This window comes from Amphiprion ocellaris, chromosome 8 (assembly GCF_022539595.1).
Source record: "Amphiprion ocellaris isolate individual 3 ecotype Okinawa chromosome 8, ASM2253959v1, whole genome shotgun sequence".
Lineage (NCBI taxonomy): Eukaryota > Metazoa > Chordata > Actinopteri > Pomacentridae > Amphiprion > Amphiprion ocellaris.
In genome coordinates this window covers 21,501,554-21,515,110 of record NC_072773.1, presented here as the reverse complement: position 1 = coordinate 21,515,110, position 13,557 = coordinate 21,501,554, and the positions used below count along the sequence as shown (strand labels likewise).

General features: G+C 38.5%; 1 protein-coding gene across 1 annotated transcript; it reads left to right on the top strand.

Moving 5' to 3' along the window:
* The first annotated feature begins 743 nt into the window (after positions 1-743).
* ythdf1 (YTH N6-methyladenosine RNA binding protein F1) lies at positions 744-8,959 on the top strand. The gene is made up of 6 exons (XM_023290533.3): positions 744-1,121; positions 1,504-1,531; positions 2,365-2,459; positions 2,578-4,224; positions 6,953-6,997; positions 7,402-8,959. Exons 1-6 carry the CDS (start codon positions 1,092-1,094, stop codon positions 7,414-7,416), a joined length of 1,860 nt encoding a protein of 619 aa, XP_023146301.1. The 5' UTR covers positions 744-1,091; the 3' UTR covers positions 7,417-8,959.
* Positions 8,960-13,557: the final 4,598 nt, after the last annotated feature.

The following is a 13,557-nucleotide window of genomic DNA, read 5'->3' as shown; positions in this document are numbered from 1 at the left end:
TTGATTACATCAATGTGATGTAAATACTATGTGAATATTTCAGATGTGTCCACTATATATGTTCTTTTTGTTTAGTCTCTTTGTCTCTGGTCTCCTTTTCCCTCTCCTCTTTACTGTCACCCTAATCGATCAAGGCAGGCCTCCCTGGGCCTGGTTCTGCTGGAGGTTTGCTTCCTCATATGAATTTTGTAATTTTGTAGGATCTTAACCACAATTGATAATCTAAATTGGTCTGGTAATTTGTTAGATTACATGATATCGTAGGGTCCAAACCTTAATACGTTTCAGACTTATTATATGGTCAGTCTTAACATTAATCAGGAAATTGTATATAATATTAAAGGGTTTTTTACTTTAATAGTTAAATTAGTCAGTTTTTTTGTGTTTATAATAGAATCTATAATAATAATCTATAATCTCACTGGGCATTAGAGTAATATTTAGATTTGTTAGGGATATTTGGGTATCAAAGTTTTATTCGCTGAACTATTTTATTTGTATTTATTAATACCCGACATTGTGTTTTGCATATTTTTTCTTTTCACAACTTTTAAAAAAGTTATTTTTTATTATTATTATTATTATTATTATTATTATTATTATTATTATTATTATTATTATTATTATTATTATTATTATTATTATTATTATTTGGAGACTAAATTGTGTTTTTATTTCATAAATGTAAACACTGTAAACTGCGGCTGCTCAGTACCCGTGTACGCGTCGTTTACGTCACGACGTCATCTCCGCCCCCCAGACCCCGGATGAAGCTGCCGCTGGAGAGAAGGGCCACCGAGGCTGGACGGATTTTAGTTTAGCGGTGAGGGGGTCGGAGCGGATTGAAGCCCCGCTGGATTAATGTCGACAGGGCAGCGCAGAGTGCCAGCAGGGCCACGACAAGCAAACCATCCGCGCCGAGCGGAGACACCGGCTAATAGCTGCTGCTAACTGTGCTTAAGTGTTAGCAAAGTAACGCGGAGCTGGGAGACAGCTTCTCCGGCTATTAGCTGCTTCACACAGCCGAGTTTGCAGCTCACACACCGCACGTCTTGTCAGGGATCCAGTCTAACACAACACCTGGTGGATAAATGATGTCTGCCGCTAGCATTGACCCTCAGGTAAGCAGCGAGGAGAAACTCATATCTTCATGTTTTTATTGCAGCAGCGAGGCGAGATATCCTGTGTGTGCATCCCACTCTGGAGACGATGCTGCCAGCTAGTCAGCTAGTTAGCCAACTGAGAGGGGAGGTTAGCAGGAAAACTGCTCCCTGCTGGTAACAAACCAAGGCCTGGACCACAGCTTCCAGCGGGTATCTGAGCGGCAGACGTTGCCATAACATAATACAGGGCTCTGTGCTAATGGATTTTATGTGTCGGTTAGGTTTTCCATGAAAATGTGTGATTACACCTTAGCCAGCTGGGATATCGTGAGATGCTCTGAGTAACATTCGTGACCCTCACAATATCTCTTTCTTTTTTCTTTTTAATGTGATCACTAAGACATCGAAAGGACAAGATGCAAGCAAAGGTAAGAAATAAATGATTGCTGTATGTCCAGATGTTCCTGTAGCTAAAGATGTAACACATAAACGCATAAAGCATCCTGTGTAGCATAGTACCAATCTGTCCCTTGATACCTCATATTTGATGTCAGTCACTCATACGTTGTTGTGGCCCTGAGGAAAAAAAAACATATTTTACGTGTTAATGTCTTTGCATCATTACATAATGTGCTTGTAGTAGCTGTATGCAACAATGAAACCTACATCACTGCGAGCAAGGGTAAACGACTTATCAAATGAAAACACCACACATATTTGTAAAGGTCAACTCCTAAAGGTTATGTTTGTCTAGCAGACCACAATCTATCTTAAATCTCTACACACATCATTCATGTAACTGCATTTGTTTCTCTTTGGTCTAGCTACTATCTTTGGGCGATGGTGGTGCACACTCCACAGATGAAATATTAATTGCATATTTCAAGTGATTACATTCTGAATCAGGTGATATCACAAGAAATCAATGCGACTGTATTAACAACACGAGCAGTGACAGATAATGTAGGATTCAGTGTAGATTGAGGGTTTTTTTGTTTGCTTTTTTTTTTTTTTTGAGAAGAAGAAGCCTTTTCTGGTAATGCATACATGCTAGCACCGTGACATTCCCATCCTGTTAGGAAGTTGGGTCAGAGCGCCGGGTCAGCCATGATAAGTCTTAAAGGCCCAGTTATAAAGAGGGTCAGCCGTCAACCACCATTTCCCCATAACATGCAGAACTGCTTCACAAATCTGTTGGTCATTTTTGATGTTTGTATAAATTCTGATGAACAGCTTTGACAACACTTTCATTTTATTGCAGCCTTTCCAGTTTCAGTGCAGAATGGCTCCCTCCATCAGAAGGACACAGTCCATGACAATGACTTTGAGCCCTATCTCACCGGCCAGTCCAGTCAGGTATGATGAAAGGAAATATCTCTACATTGTCTTTTTTTGACACTAAAATCATATTATTTTACGTTATCTGTGCATCTTATTGCCTTAAAAATGATCCTTATTCTGTTTCTGTTTGTAGAATAACAGCTATCAATCAATGACAGATCCTTACCTATCCAGTTACTATGCCCCCTCCATTGGATTTCCTTACCCTCTTAGCGAGGCTCCTTGGTCTACAGGAGGTGATCCACCGATTCCCTACCTGACGCCCTACGCCCCGCTCAGTAATGGAGACCATCACTTCATGCATGACACAGTATTTGGGCAGCCAGGTGGGCTCAGCAGCAGCATCTACCCCCACAGGTTTAACTTTTTCCCAGAGAATCCGGCGTTCTCGGCCTGGGGCACCAGTGGTTCTCAGGGCCAGCAGACTCAGAGCTCAGCCTATGGGGGGAGCTACAGCTACCCACCCAGCTCTCTCGGAGGAACCTTGGTCCCTGATGGCCAGACGGGGTTCCACAGTGACACCCTGAGCAAAGCTCCAGGTATGAACAGCCTGGAGCAGGGCATGCTGGGCCTAAAAATAGGAGGGGATGTGACAGGAAGTGGCTCTGGTGTGAAGAGTGCAGGCTCTGTGATCGGTGGCGGTGGCAGTGTAGCTGCAGCTGTTGCCACGGGCAACGGCGGCACACCAATCGGTATGCCCCCTCCCAAACCTACATCGTGGGCTGCTATTGCTAGTAAACCTGCCAAGCTGCAACAACAAAAGACCAAGAACAAGCCTGGCACTCCTCTAGCTGGAGGAGCTCTGCCTCCACCTCCTATTAAACACAACATGGACATTGATACATGGGATAATAAAGGGACTGTTACCAAGATGGCTCCTCCTTTGCCCCACCACCACCACCATCACCACCACCAACAGCACCAGCCCCAGCTTCACTCCCATGCCCCCAGTCTCCTCCCTCCCCTTCAACAGTCCCTGCAGTCCGCCCAGTCCCTTGTGCAGCAGATGACCATGCAGGGACCTCCTCCGCAGTCTTACCAGAACCACCAGAACCACAACTCCGGTCCAGCTCCTCAGACCCGCTGGGTGGCTCCACGGAACCGCAACTTGTGCTATGGTGGTGGAAGTTTAGACAGCAGTGGCTCTTCTAATGGTGGCGGTGTTGGTAACGGAGGTGCGGGGGCCGGAGGTGTGCCTCCAGAGCCGGGATCAGATTCCCACCCTGTGCTGGAGAAGCTGCGAGCGGCCCACAGCTACAACCCCAAGGAGTTTGACTGGAACCTGAAAAACGGCCGCGTGTTCATCATCAAGAGTTACTCTGAGGACGACATCCACCGCTCCATCAAGTACTCCATCTGGTGCAGCACGGAGCACGGCAACAAGCGTTTGGACTCAGCCTACAGAGCTATGAACTCTAAAGGTCCTGTCTACTTGCTGTTCAGCGTCAACGGCAGCGGCCATTTCTGTGGCGTGGCAGAGATGCGTTCGCCTGTGGACTACGGTACCAGCGCTGGTGTCTGGGCGCAGGACAAGTGGAAGGGCAAGTTTGATGTGAACTGGTTGTTTGTTAAGGATGTGCCTAATAGCCAGTTGCGCCACATCCGCCTGGAAAACAACGACAACAAGCCAGTCACCAACTCACGTGACACTCAAGAGGTTCCTCTGGAAAAGGCAAAGCAGGTGCTCAAGATTATTGCCCAGTACAAACACACCACCTCCATCTTTGATGACTTTTCCCACTATGAGAAGAAGCAAGAGGAGGAGGAGGTGGTGAAAAAGGTAATCATTTCTTTTAGACTAAATGCTTTTGAATGAAACAATTAAGGATATGTAGGTATTGTATTAAAACAAAGGAGGTAGGAGGAACTTTATGTTTCACTTTTGATGACTTCAACGTAGATAAAAGCCAACACCGACTGCCCGAATATCTCAAAATTAATAATAATATCACACCTGTGCGATAAAACGATTGCGATCCTGTTCAGCCACTTTAACCTAAATGTGGTGCAGCAGCTTCACCCTGATCACCTTACATGTGCCTCCAGGTTGTACTTGCATTCTTCATTTGATTTGTATCAAGGTCAGATGATTCATTTATCCCAAGTTATTTTTAAAGATGTGCATAAATGTATGTTTTTATATTTTTACTGCTTTTTACACATTCAAATTCTTAGCTGTGTATGTTGACATGTATGCAAAAGAGATTTAATTCTAAAGATCAAAGTAAGGTGTTGACAGCGGTTAAGATTTTTGGTTTATGTGAAATAAGAACACCCTGCTTTAAAAACATTTGTGGATGTGGAGTAGGCCTCAAAGTGAGCTTACACAGATCTCATGGAAAACAAAGAATTTGTCCACATACACCCTCCGTCCACTGTGGTGTTTTTATGTGACCTCAAATTCCAGATAATATATATTATAGGTCAGGATGTTACCAAGTGATTGTCTCGGTAATGGTCATAAATAAACCACTTGGATTTGTCTGAGTTGTATAGTCAGGCACATCAACCTGAGGTCTACACTGGGAAGCAGAACTTGAAGCAACTTCAGGCTTAACTCCAGGTAGTTTATGCTGAACACCTAAGCTGTGCTAGAGCAGGTTATGTTCAAGATAATAGAATAAAACATGGCCTGCTGACCAGTCAGACGTCCTGAACAATGGCATTAACATTCCTGGGAGATACTGTAAAGCTCAGTGTGCAGAGAGTGAGAGGGGAGAATGCAGGCGATTTCAAAGTCATATCATTGTTCTATATGTGTTTGTAGAGCGAATTAATCTTAAAGTAAAAACTGATTTAAAAAAAAAATAAATAAATAAATAAATAAATATATATATATATATATATATATATATATATATATATATATATATATATATATATATATATATATATATATATATATATATATATATAGCCACATCGCCTATTTGTTGACCTTTTGAAATTTGCTCCCCTAATTTTTTTAACTTGGCCAAAGATGCGGCTGCAAGACAAAAACTGACTGACACATCATGAGAATGAATTTGAATGTGAGATGACTTAATTCATTCTCTACATCACCATGAAAACATTTGTTACTTGATTCTTTTTTTTTTACATCCTATGTCTTATTGTCAGTAGCCTAAAGACCCTGCATCTGTAATATTGTTGTACAAACTTGTGATGACTGATTGTAAATGAACAGAATATAAGTAGCTCATACACAATTGAACATTGTGTGATATTGATAAGCATATTAATTATCACTTAGTCTGCGGTTTAGTTGCCAGTTTTCATTCCTTTCTGGCTGCAGCAGCTTTTAGCCTGCATTATAAATTTCAGTTCTTCATACTGGTGTAGGATTATAGTTCTTCCTGTAAGAAATACCCAGTTGCCTGATGTGGTTCACATACCACCCCTTTCACGGAAACACGCTCTTATCAAGGTTTGAAAACCCTGATTTGACTTACCAAGGTAACTGCAGTTGTTAGGTTTAGTGAAGCAAGATAATGAAAACTTACCCTGGATATGTTAAACTTGCTTTGTACGGACTTCTGGTGTGTTTGGGAGCTGCTTGTTTGTTTGTGTGGTTCTAATTAAGAAAATACGGCTGATACAGAAACAGCACTGCTGTTGTGATTCATTAATGTTAAAATGGAACAAAACTGAAATAAAAAGAACACAAGAAAAGAGAGTTCAGTACTCCGCCAAGGCTGCTCAGTCATTGCATGATTTCCTACGGCTGAAAAAATTTTTGGGCAGAAATCACGCCACCGTAGAATTTGGCCATTTAATATAGATATACCCACAAACAAAATGAGCTTGCACTGAGCACAGGCGTGTGCTATGCATGTGCGTACATTACGTACAGGTACCGAATTGCGTGACCTAAACATGTAGCAGGCGGCAGGAATTGATGGGACTCTGAAACATCACCACAATTTAATCAATTGTTCCCTGTAGCATTTTTGACCGATATGTCCTGATAAGTTTGTAGCAGTGGATTTGTAGTAGGATCGCAATCATGTGATCGTCAGCAAGCAACTGACGTAGTGTTCACTTGTAGTCGTAGTTACAGTGACGCCGTCTCGCAATGATACAGAAATCGTTTAACAAATCCATGGATCCAGGCTATAAGCTGCATCAATTCCAAAATCAAATCGCTTGGTCCTTGTGTCATTTCTGACCTTCCCTGAAAATTTCATCCAAATCCGTTAGTCCGTTTTTGAATAATGTTGCTAACAGATAGACAAACCAACACCCATTGTCACATAACTAGTAATAAAACAAATAACACCCAGTGGCTGAGATGATGTCACACATCAGCAGAGTCTTCAGTTTGATTCCTTGCCAGCCAGACCTTTACTGCACGTCATTCCCCCTTTTTGTCTTTATTTGGTAATTAAATTGAAATAATGAAAATGTTGTAATGTAAGATTTGGATTTATAGTCATATTGGAAGTACTGACTGCATGTGTATTATTCTCCGGGACATTTCATTAAGGGTTTGTATGCTTTTCTAACAGAGCTATGAGCCTGCCTCAATACAGAGTCGATCCAGAATCGATCAGGTAAAGTCTGCCACCTTAACTCTCTCTCTCTCTGGTACTGGGCAGTTGTGATTAGAATGTGATGTTAATTTAAAAAGCTGCAACTTATCCAGAATCACATATTTTATAGTATAGAATTGATGTTTAATGCAGGTTTCTCATTTAGTTATCTTATGATAAGATAAAAGAGCTAAAACTACATCAATCTCAAAGGAAGCTCTTTAAAGATTCTTACAAAATAATGAATTTGACCAACATGCTTGTGTCAAATTCTAACATATTTCGGTCTGATCATCATGACATAATCTACTTGTGGTTTAGCCCTGAGTCTCTTGTAGAAAATCTCCCTCTTGTGCTTTAGAAATCCTGTTGTGTGTCTTTACAGTGCAGCAGCTGATCATTTCTCATTTTTCCCCCTTTTTCAGGACCGTCAGAAGTAAACTGTAGAAGACAGCTTCTGAAAGCTCCATTAAAGGTTGTGTTTGGATGGACATGCTGAAATTAAGATTGAAAATGAAAACACAAGGACATACAAAAATTGAAAACTAATATTTTTTTCTATTTAATTTTGTCGACTTTGGCCCATGTCAAACTTTTGAGCCACGTTGCTCCTGGTTCCCCAGTCTTTGAGATGCGTGCAGGGATGAAGCAAGTTCCACCAGGCGAATCGCTTCAACAACATCTATTTTCTTGTTTTTTCTCGTATTTTTTAGCCTTATAAATCTCTATCGCTACCCTGGGACTTCTGAAATTCTCGACTAAATATAAATATCTGCACGTCTGTTTGGAAAATCTCTTGACAACATGCTGCTGATATTCAGTGACTGTTCACTTTGTGGTTTGTGTGTTGGAGAAATGTTAAGTGCTTGTATTGGTTAATCTTAACGAGTGAACAACACTTTATTGACAAATGTTTGCTATCTGTGTGTGGCCAGTTGTATTTTATATTTTCAGAAGACAAAAAAATAACTTCTATAATGTCCCTTTTTTTCATTTGAGGGGCGTCTTAGTTTTGTGGAGGACTGAAGGTTTCTGTATGCATAGACATAATCGTGCAAGGTTGTGACATTAGAATGCATAAATGTTAGAAAAATATTTTGATTAACGTATAACCTGGTTTACAACTGATATAAATTTAACATAATGTTGAGAAAATGTGGGATTTTTTTTTTTTTTTTTTTGGTCTCCAGAATGGAGCCTTAACATTTCTTTTCAGCTATAGTGCAAATGAAACTTGTTTTTTTTTTTCTATTAATGTACCTCAAAATTTTCAGCTAGAGATTCGGGGAAAAGGTGTCTAGAGATCAGATGTTCTTAAAGGTGGTCCCTCTCTTTATTTAAACGATGGAAATTCAAATATACTGTATGAGTTCAGGTTTTTATCAACACAAACTCTGCGTTCTATCCCCTGTTCTCAGTATTTGTCTCTGTTCCCTGCTGTTCCAACAGGGGTCTCTGTTTATGACGTTCTGGAGATAATGTAGCATGTACTGCTTTTAAATCTCAAGCCAGGCCTGTCATTTAGTTTCTTTTCTTATTTTTTTTTTCGTTCTTTAACATCATTATAATCTTGGCATTTTCATTGCTATAACCTGTCAACTTCATCCTCAGAAAATGTAAGCTTTAATGTACCGGCATTTCTAACTGAGATCGCCTCAAAATGTTTAACTGTAGCATTATACTTAACTGATTTATTGTCAAGTGTATGGAAACCCAGAGACTAGCCTATATGGTATATGTTTGTGACTTTTTTTTTTAAAATTGCTTGCTGTATTGTGCGTATGTGTGCGTGTGCAAGAGCGAAGAAAAGAGAGGGAGTACAACTGTGGAGCAATCAGAGTTATATAACGGTATTGGAATATAGAAAATTTATGCAAAAAAAAAGTTTTAAGTCACCCTTGAATTAAATATCCATTGTATCAGAGGTCACGATCACATTCTTAGATTTGATCATGCTCATTATTAAAGATATACTTATCTGTTGCTTGTATTGCCGTTATTGTGAGCAGGGTTTTCTATGTGTGATCAATTTGGTTTTAAATATATGTAGCAAAATTGCAAAATTTAGGCTATCATGTTTGGAAAAATGCAGTTTTGCTGTATATATAATCTTGTAAAAATGCCTCACAAATATATAGTCTCATTATCGAACAAAGGCAAAGTAATTTCCTCCAACAGTTAATCACTGGTTTCTAGCTGACATCACTAAAACTAATAAATGATGGTTTAAGTGGGAACTATTTTCAGATGGGGAGGGATACACATCTGGTGAGAATAATTTTGGGGTGCTTGTATTTTGAGTGTTTCCGTTTCATGCTACTTTATACTTGTAACACTCCAATGCATTTTACTTTCTACTTGAATGCAGTTTAGTTATCTTTAAGATGAAAATTTTGCAGTGGTTAACATAACAAGCTTTAAAATACAGCACATTGTTTAAGATAATAACCAATCGTATCCCACCTTTTGGGGTTCTTACTGAAAACAGTGTGTAGCCAGTATCAGAGTTCTTAACGGCTCCAACAAATTCTGATTTTTCTCTCTAAACTTCTCACCGAGTTTATTGCTATAAATGTTCAGATGATCCACTATCTCAGGAAAGATCAAAGATTACAAAAAAATTGAAAAACTGAAAACAGATTTTTGCATCAGGACTTTATTTTCCTTTCCTCTACGTTTATACACTGCCCGGCCAAAAAAGAAAAGTCGCATAATATTTTGTTGGACTGCCTTTAGCTCTGAGAACGGCACTCATTCACCGTGGCATCATTTCGATAAGCTTCTGCAATGTCACAGCATTTATTTCTGTCCAGAGTTGCATTAATTTTTACCAAGATCTTACAATGGTGATGGGAGAGTCAGACCACTGCGGAAAGTCTTCTCCAGCACATCCCAAAGATTCTCAACGGGTCTGAGGTGTGGACTCTGTGGAGGCTGATCCACGTATGAAAATGATGTCTCATGCTCCCTGATCCACTCATTCACAATGTGAGCCCATGAATCCTGGCATCATCATCTTGGAACATGTCCATGCCATCAGGGCGGAAAACTCCAGTATATTCAGGTAGTCAGCTGACCTCATTCTTTGGGAACATAACGTTGCTGAACCTGACCAACCCCAGATCATAACCTGAACCCCCACAGGCTTGTAGACACTAGACATGATGAGTGCATCACTTCATCCATCTCTCTTCTTAGCCTGATGCCCCCATCACTTTGGAACAGGGTAAATCTGGACTCATCAGACCACATTTGTTCCTCTAAGATGATGGTTCATCACTATCCTTCAGGTTTTAATAAAGCGTTGGACGGTTCTTAACCTGGTTTTAATAGTTTCAGAAATCTCCTTAGTTGTTGTCTTTGCTTGATGCAGGCCAATAATTTGACCCTTCTGAGACAGATTTACATCCTTTCCATGACCACAGGAAATGTCTTCCAATGTGAAATGAGAAGCTCCTCACTGCATCAGCTAAGGTTAAATAAGTTGTTGCTGGTGAAACGTATTCATCACTACAATAATTATCCAATGGAAGGCTACTAGCGATTTGCTTAGTTAAATCCAGATGGTGACTTTTTTTTGGCCAGGCAGTGTATTTTGTATATAAAACTGGATATAAAGTAGCTGAAACCTGCAGCAGCTTCAACAGTAACATGCTGCTGACAAACCGATGCTTCATTATTTATAATCTCATGATGTCACATACAATAATATATCAGTGTCAATATGTCAGAGGAACTCAACCACTACTTTAACTTGGAATACTTAAACCAAATTTCTGTGCTTTATGCTTTTGTGCTTTTACTTATATTCATTTCAACATCTTTTGTTTTCTAATCAGTTTTCAGTTTCAGCAGGTGATAACTCAGGTCAGTGGAGAACCTGTACAACTGGCCTGTCCTGGCTCATAACTCACAATGTGCACAAATATGCAGCTGATGTCATAAAAATGACGGAACCAGTTAAATAATCGGTCAATCATTGGCAAGTATTGGCAAAAACGAAAAGGAAATATTTTGTGTTTGCAGCTTTTTCATTGTGATAATCTGCTGCTTTCCTTTCTTTACCATTCACAATCTGAACCCCAAACCGCTCTGGCAGGCTTGAAAGGAATCCTATCTTTGAAAATAAAGCATCCAAATTGCACCACTTATCAGAGTCATCAACTGTAAAAACAGAAATAATGGTCAGATTTTTCACTTTCCGACACTCCGTAAATGCAGCATGTAAACACATCAGGAATATGTCAGGAAAAATAACCACAAATACACATAAAATTTTGATATTTCATAAATCGAACTTTATTCTACAAAATTACCAAAAATCAATAGCTTACATCAGAAGCCATTAAACATAGTGGCACTCTCTATGCAGCTGAGAAGCTTTGAGTCACTCCGCTGAAACCAGCAGTCACATGACAAAGTTCAGACAGTTTTTGTTTACAGAGCAGCAAGGCGAAGACAAGGCAGACTGTGGACACTTGGAAGACTTTACACGGTGATTCAGTTTATTTGGATTGTTTGTTTTGTTTGCTGTTAAACAAATGATCAAAGGCATTTCACTTTAGTTTTTTTTTCTTTGTATATGATTTATGGCTTCATAACTGTGTCACACTGCAAATATTTGAGCTCGGCCTACTTCCAGCCTTGGCTGTGCTGTTCCATGCAGATGCAGAACTATATATTGCAGGGGGAAAGGATCCCACAGTGATTGAAAATGTGACAGCAAATTTAAAAAAAAACACAAACACTGCTTTCACATCAGAGGATCTTTGGAGTTTATGCTGTTAATCATTATTTTCATTATTTACTGTAAATATGTTTGTTGATTTGTTTGTTGGTTGGTTGGTTGAATGGGTGTTGGTTGGTTGGCTGAATGGTGGTTGGTTGGTTGGCTGAATAGTGGTTGGTTGGTTGGTTGGTTGGTTGGTTGATTGACTGTTTATGTGTTTGTTTTTTGGTTGGTTGGTTGGTTGGTTGGTTGGTTGGTTGGTTGGTTGGTTGGTTGGTTGGTTGGTTCGCTGTTGGTTGGTTGATTGACTGTTTATGTGTTTGTTTTTTGGTTGGTTGGTTGGTTGGTTGGTTGATTGACTATTTGTTTATGTGTTTGTTTGTTTGTTTGTTTTTGTGGTTGGTTGGTGGTTTGTTTGTTTATTAATCTGTTTGTTTTTGTGGTTGGTTGGTTGGTTGGTTGGTTGGTTGGTTGGTTGGTTGGTCGGTTGGTTGGTAAATGTATGTCAGAAATGAATGATTATTGATGCAATTTCTTACTTTCCCTTAAAGTAACACCTTGAACTGATTTGTTTTGTTTAACCAGTGGCTCAAAACCTAAAGATCAATGATGTTTGACAAAGAAAAGCAGCAAATGATGGAACCAAAATGTTTGATTTTCTTGCTTGAAAAATTTGAGAAAGTATTGACAAGTTGTCACTGTAAAAAAAAAGAAAAGAAACAAATTTACTTGTAATTATTTTGAACAATTTACTTTAAAAAATTCATTTTTTGTTAAATTACATATAATACCTAGTAAAATCACAGAAAAGAATTATTAATTTGCATGTTAACCTTAAAAAACTGGCCACAAATGCCATCAAAATGTTTTATTTTTACAAATAATAATTCTTTTGAATTACAGTTGTTGTTATTTTTACTGTATTTAAATCATCTCTCAAAATATCAGTTTACAGATATTTGTCATTTAAATAATGCACGTTAAGGATTGAAACACAATAAATCAGATTTTTAACTGTAACTCAACACATTTTTCCCATTTTGTTAATTTTCAGGAAATATCTAGTAAAATGTAAATAATGTGCACACAAAAATCTGTTCTTTTACAGTAATTAGTTCTTTTACAGTGTGGGGCTATAGAATTACACTATTATACTGCATTTAAAACCGCACAAAATATCATAATTTTAAAGATATTTGCTGTTATTTGTAAAGAAGAAAAACGTATTAAAATTCTGTATCAAAAATATAAAAAATCTGTTTTAAAGACTGTGTTGTGTTATTAAACAGATTTCCCTCTTTTTGCTAAGTTAGAGCCAATATGCAGTAAAATTTGTAGCAAAATCACAGAAAAAAAGTTTTGATTTACATGTTAACTGTTAAAAATAAACAAATATATATAATAATAATAATAATAATAAGAAGAAGAAGAAGAAGAATTCTAAGAAAAAAATACTGGACAAAACAGTCAAAAAATGTCCGCATCAAAAATCTACATTTTTACAAATGGTAATTTATTATTTTGCATTTTATGACTGTAAAATTAAACAATTTTGATGTTATTAAATCAGCTAAAACATCATATTTCTACATATATTTATTTTACTGATTTTTTAATGTTAAGTTTTCCAGTGTACCCTTGCTGTCAGATTTTTTTTCCATTTTTATTTACTTACTTTCTGTGTAGTTAAATAAGCCCTCACTATAGCTTGAAGCTCAGTATATTTGATCACCAGCTATTGATCCAGATATTTGCTGAGCTCCTCCACAGTCTTTCCACCGATTTATTGCGTGCAGGCAAATAAAACACCACAGTTTGATCAGATCGTGGTGATGAGGAAACAGACAGTCTT

Bases quoted from the DNA above. Each gene is read 5' to 3' on its own strand.
- ythdf1 (XM_023290533.3), top strand. From the start codon at position 1,092: ATGATGTCTGCCGCTAGCATTGACCCTCAG. The intron at 1,532-2,364 runs GTAAGAAATAAA...ATTTTATTGCAG, and splicing joins AGGACAAGATGCAAGCAAAG to CCTTTCCAGTTTCAGTGCAG. The intron at 4,225-6,952 runs GTAATCATTTCT...CTTTTCTAACAG, and splicing joins AGGAGGAGGTGGTGAAAAAG to AGCTATGAGCCTGCCTCAAT.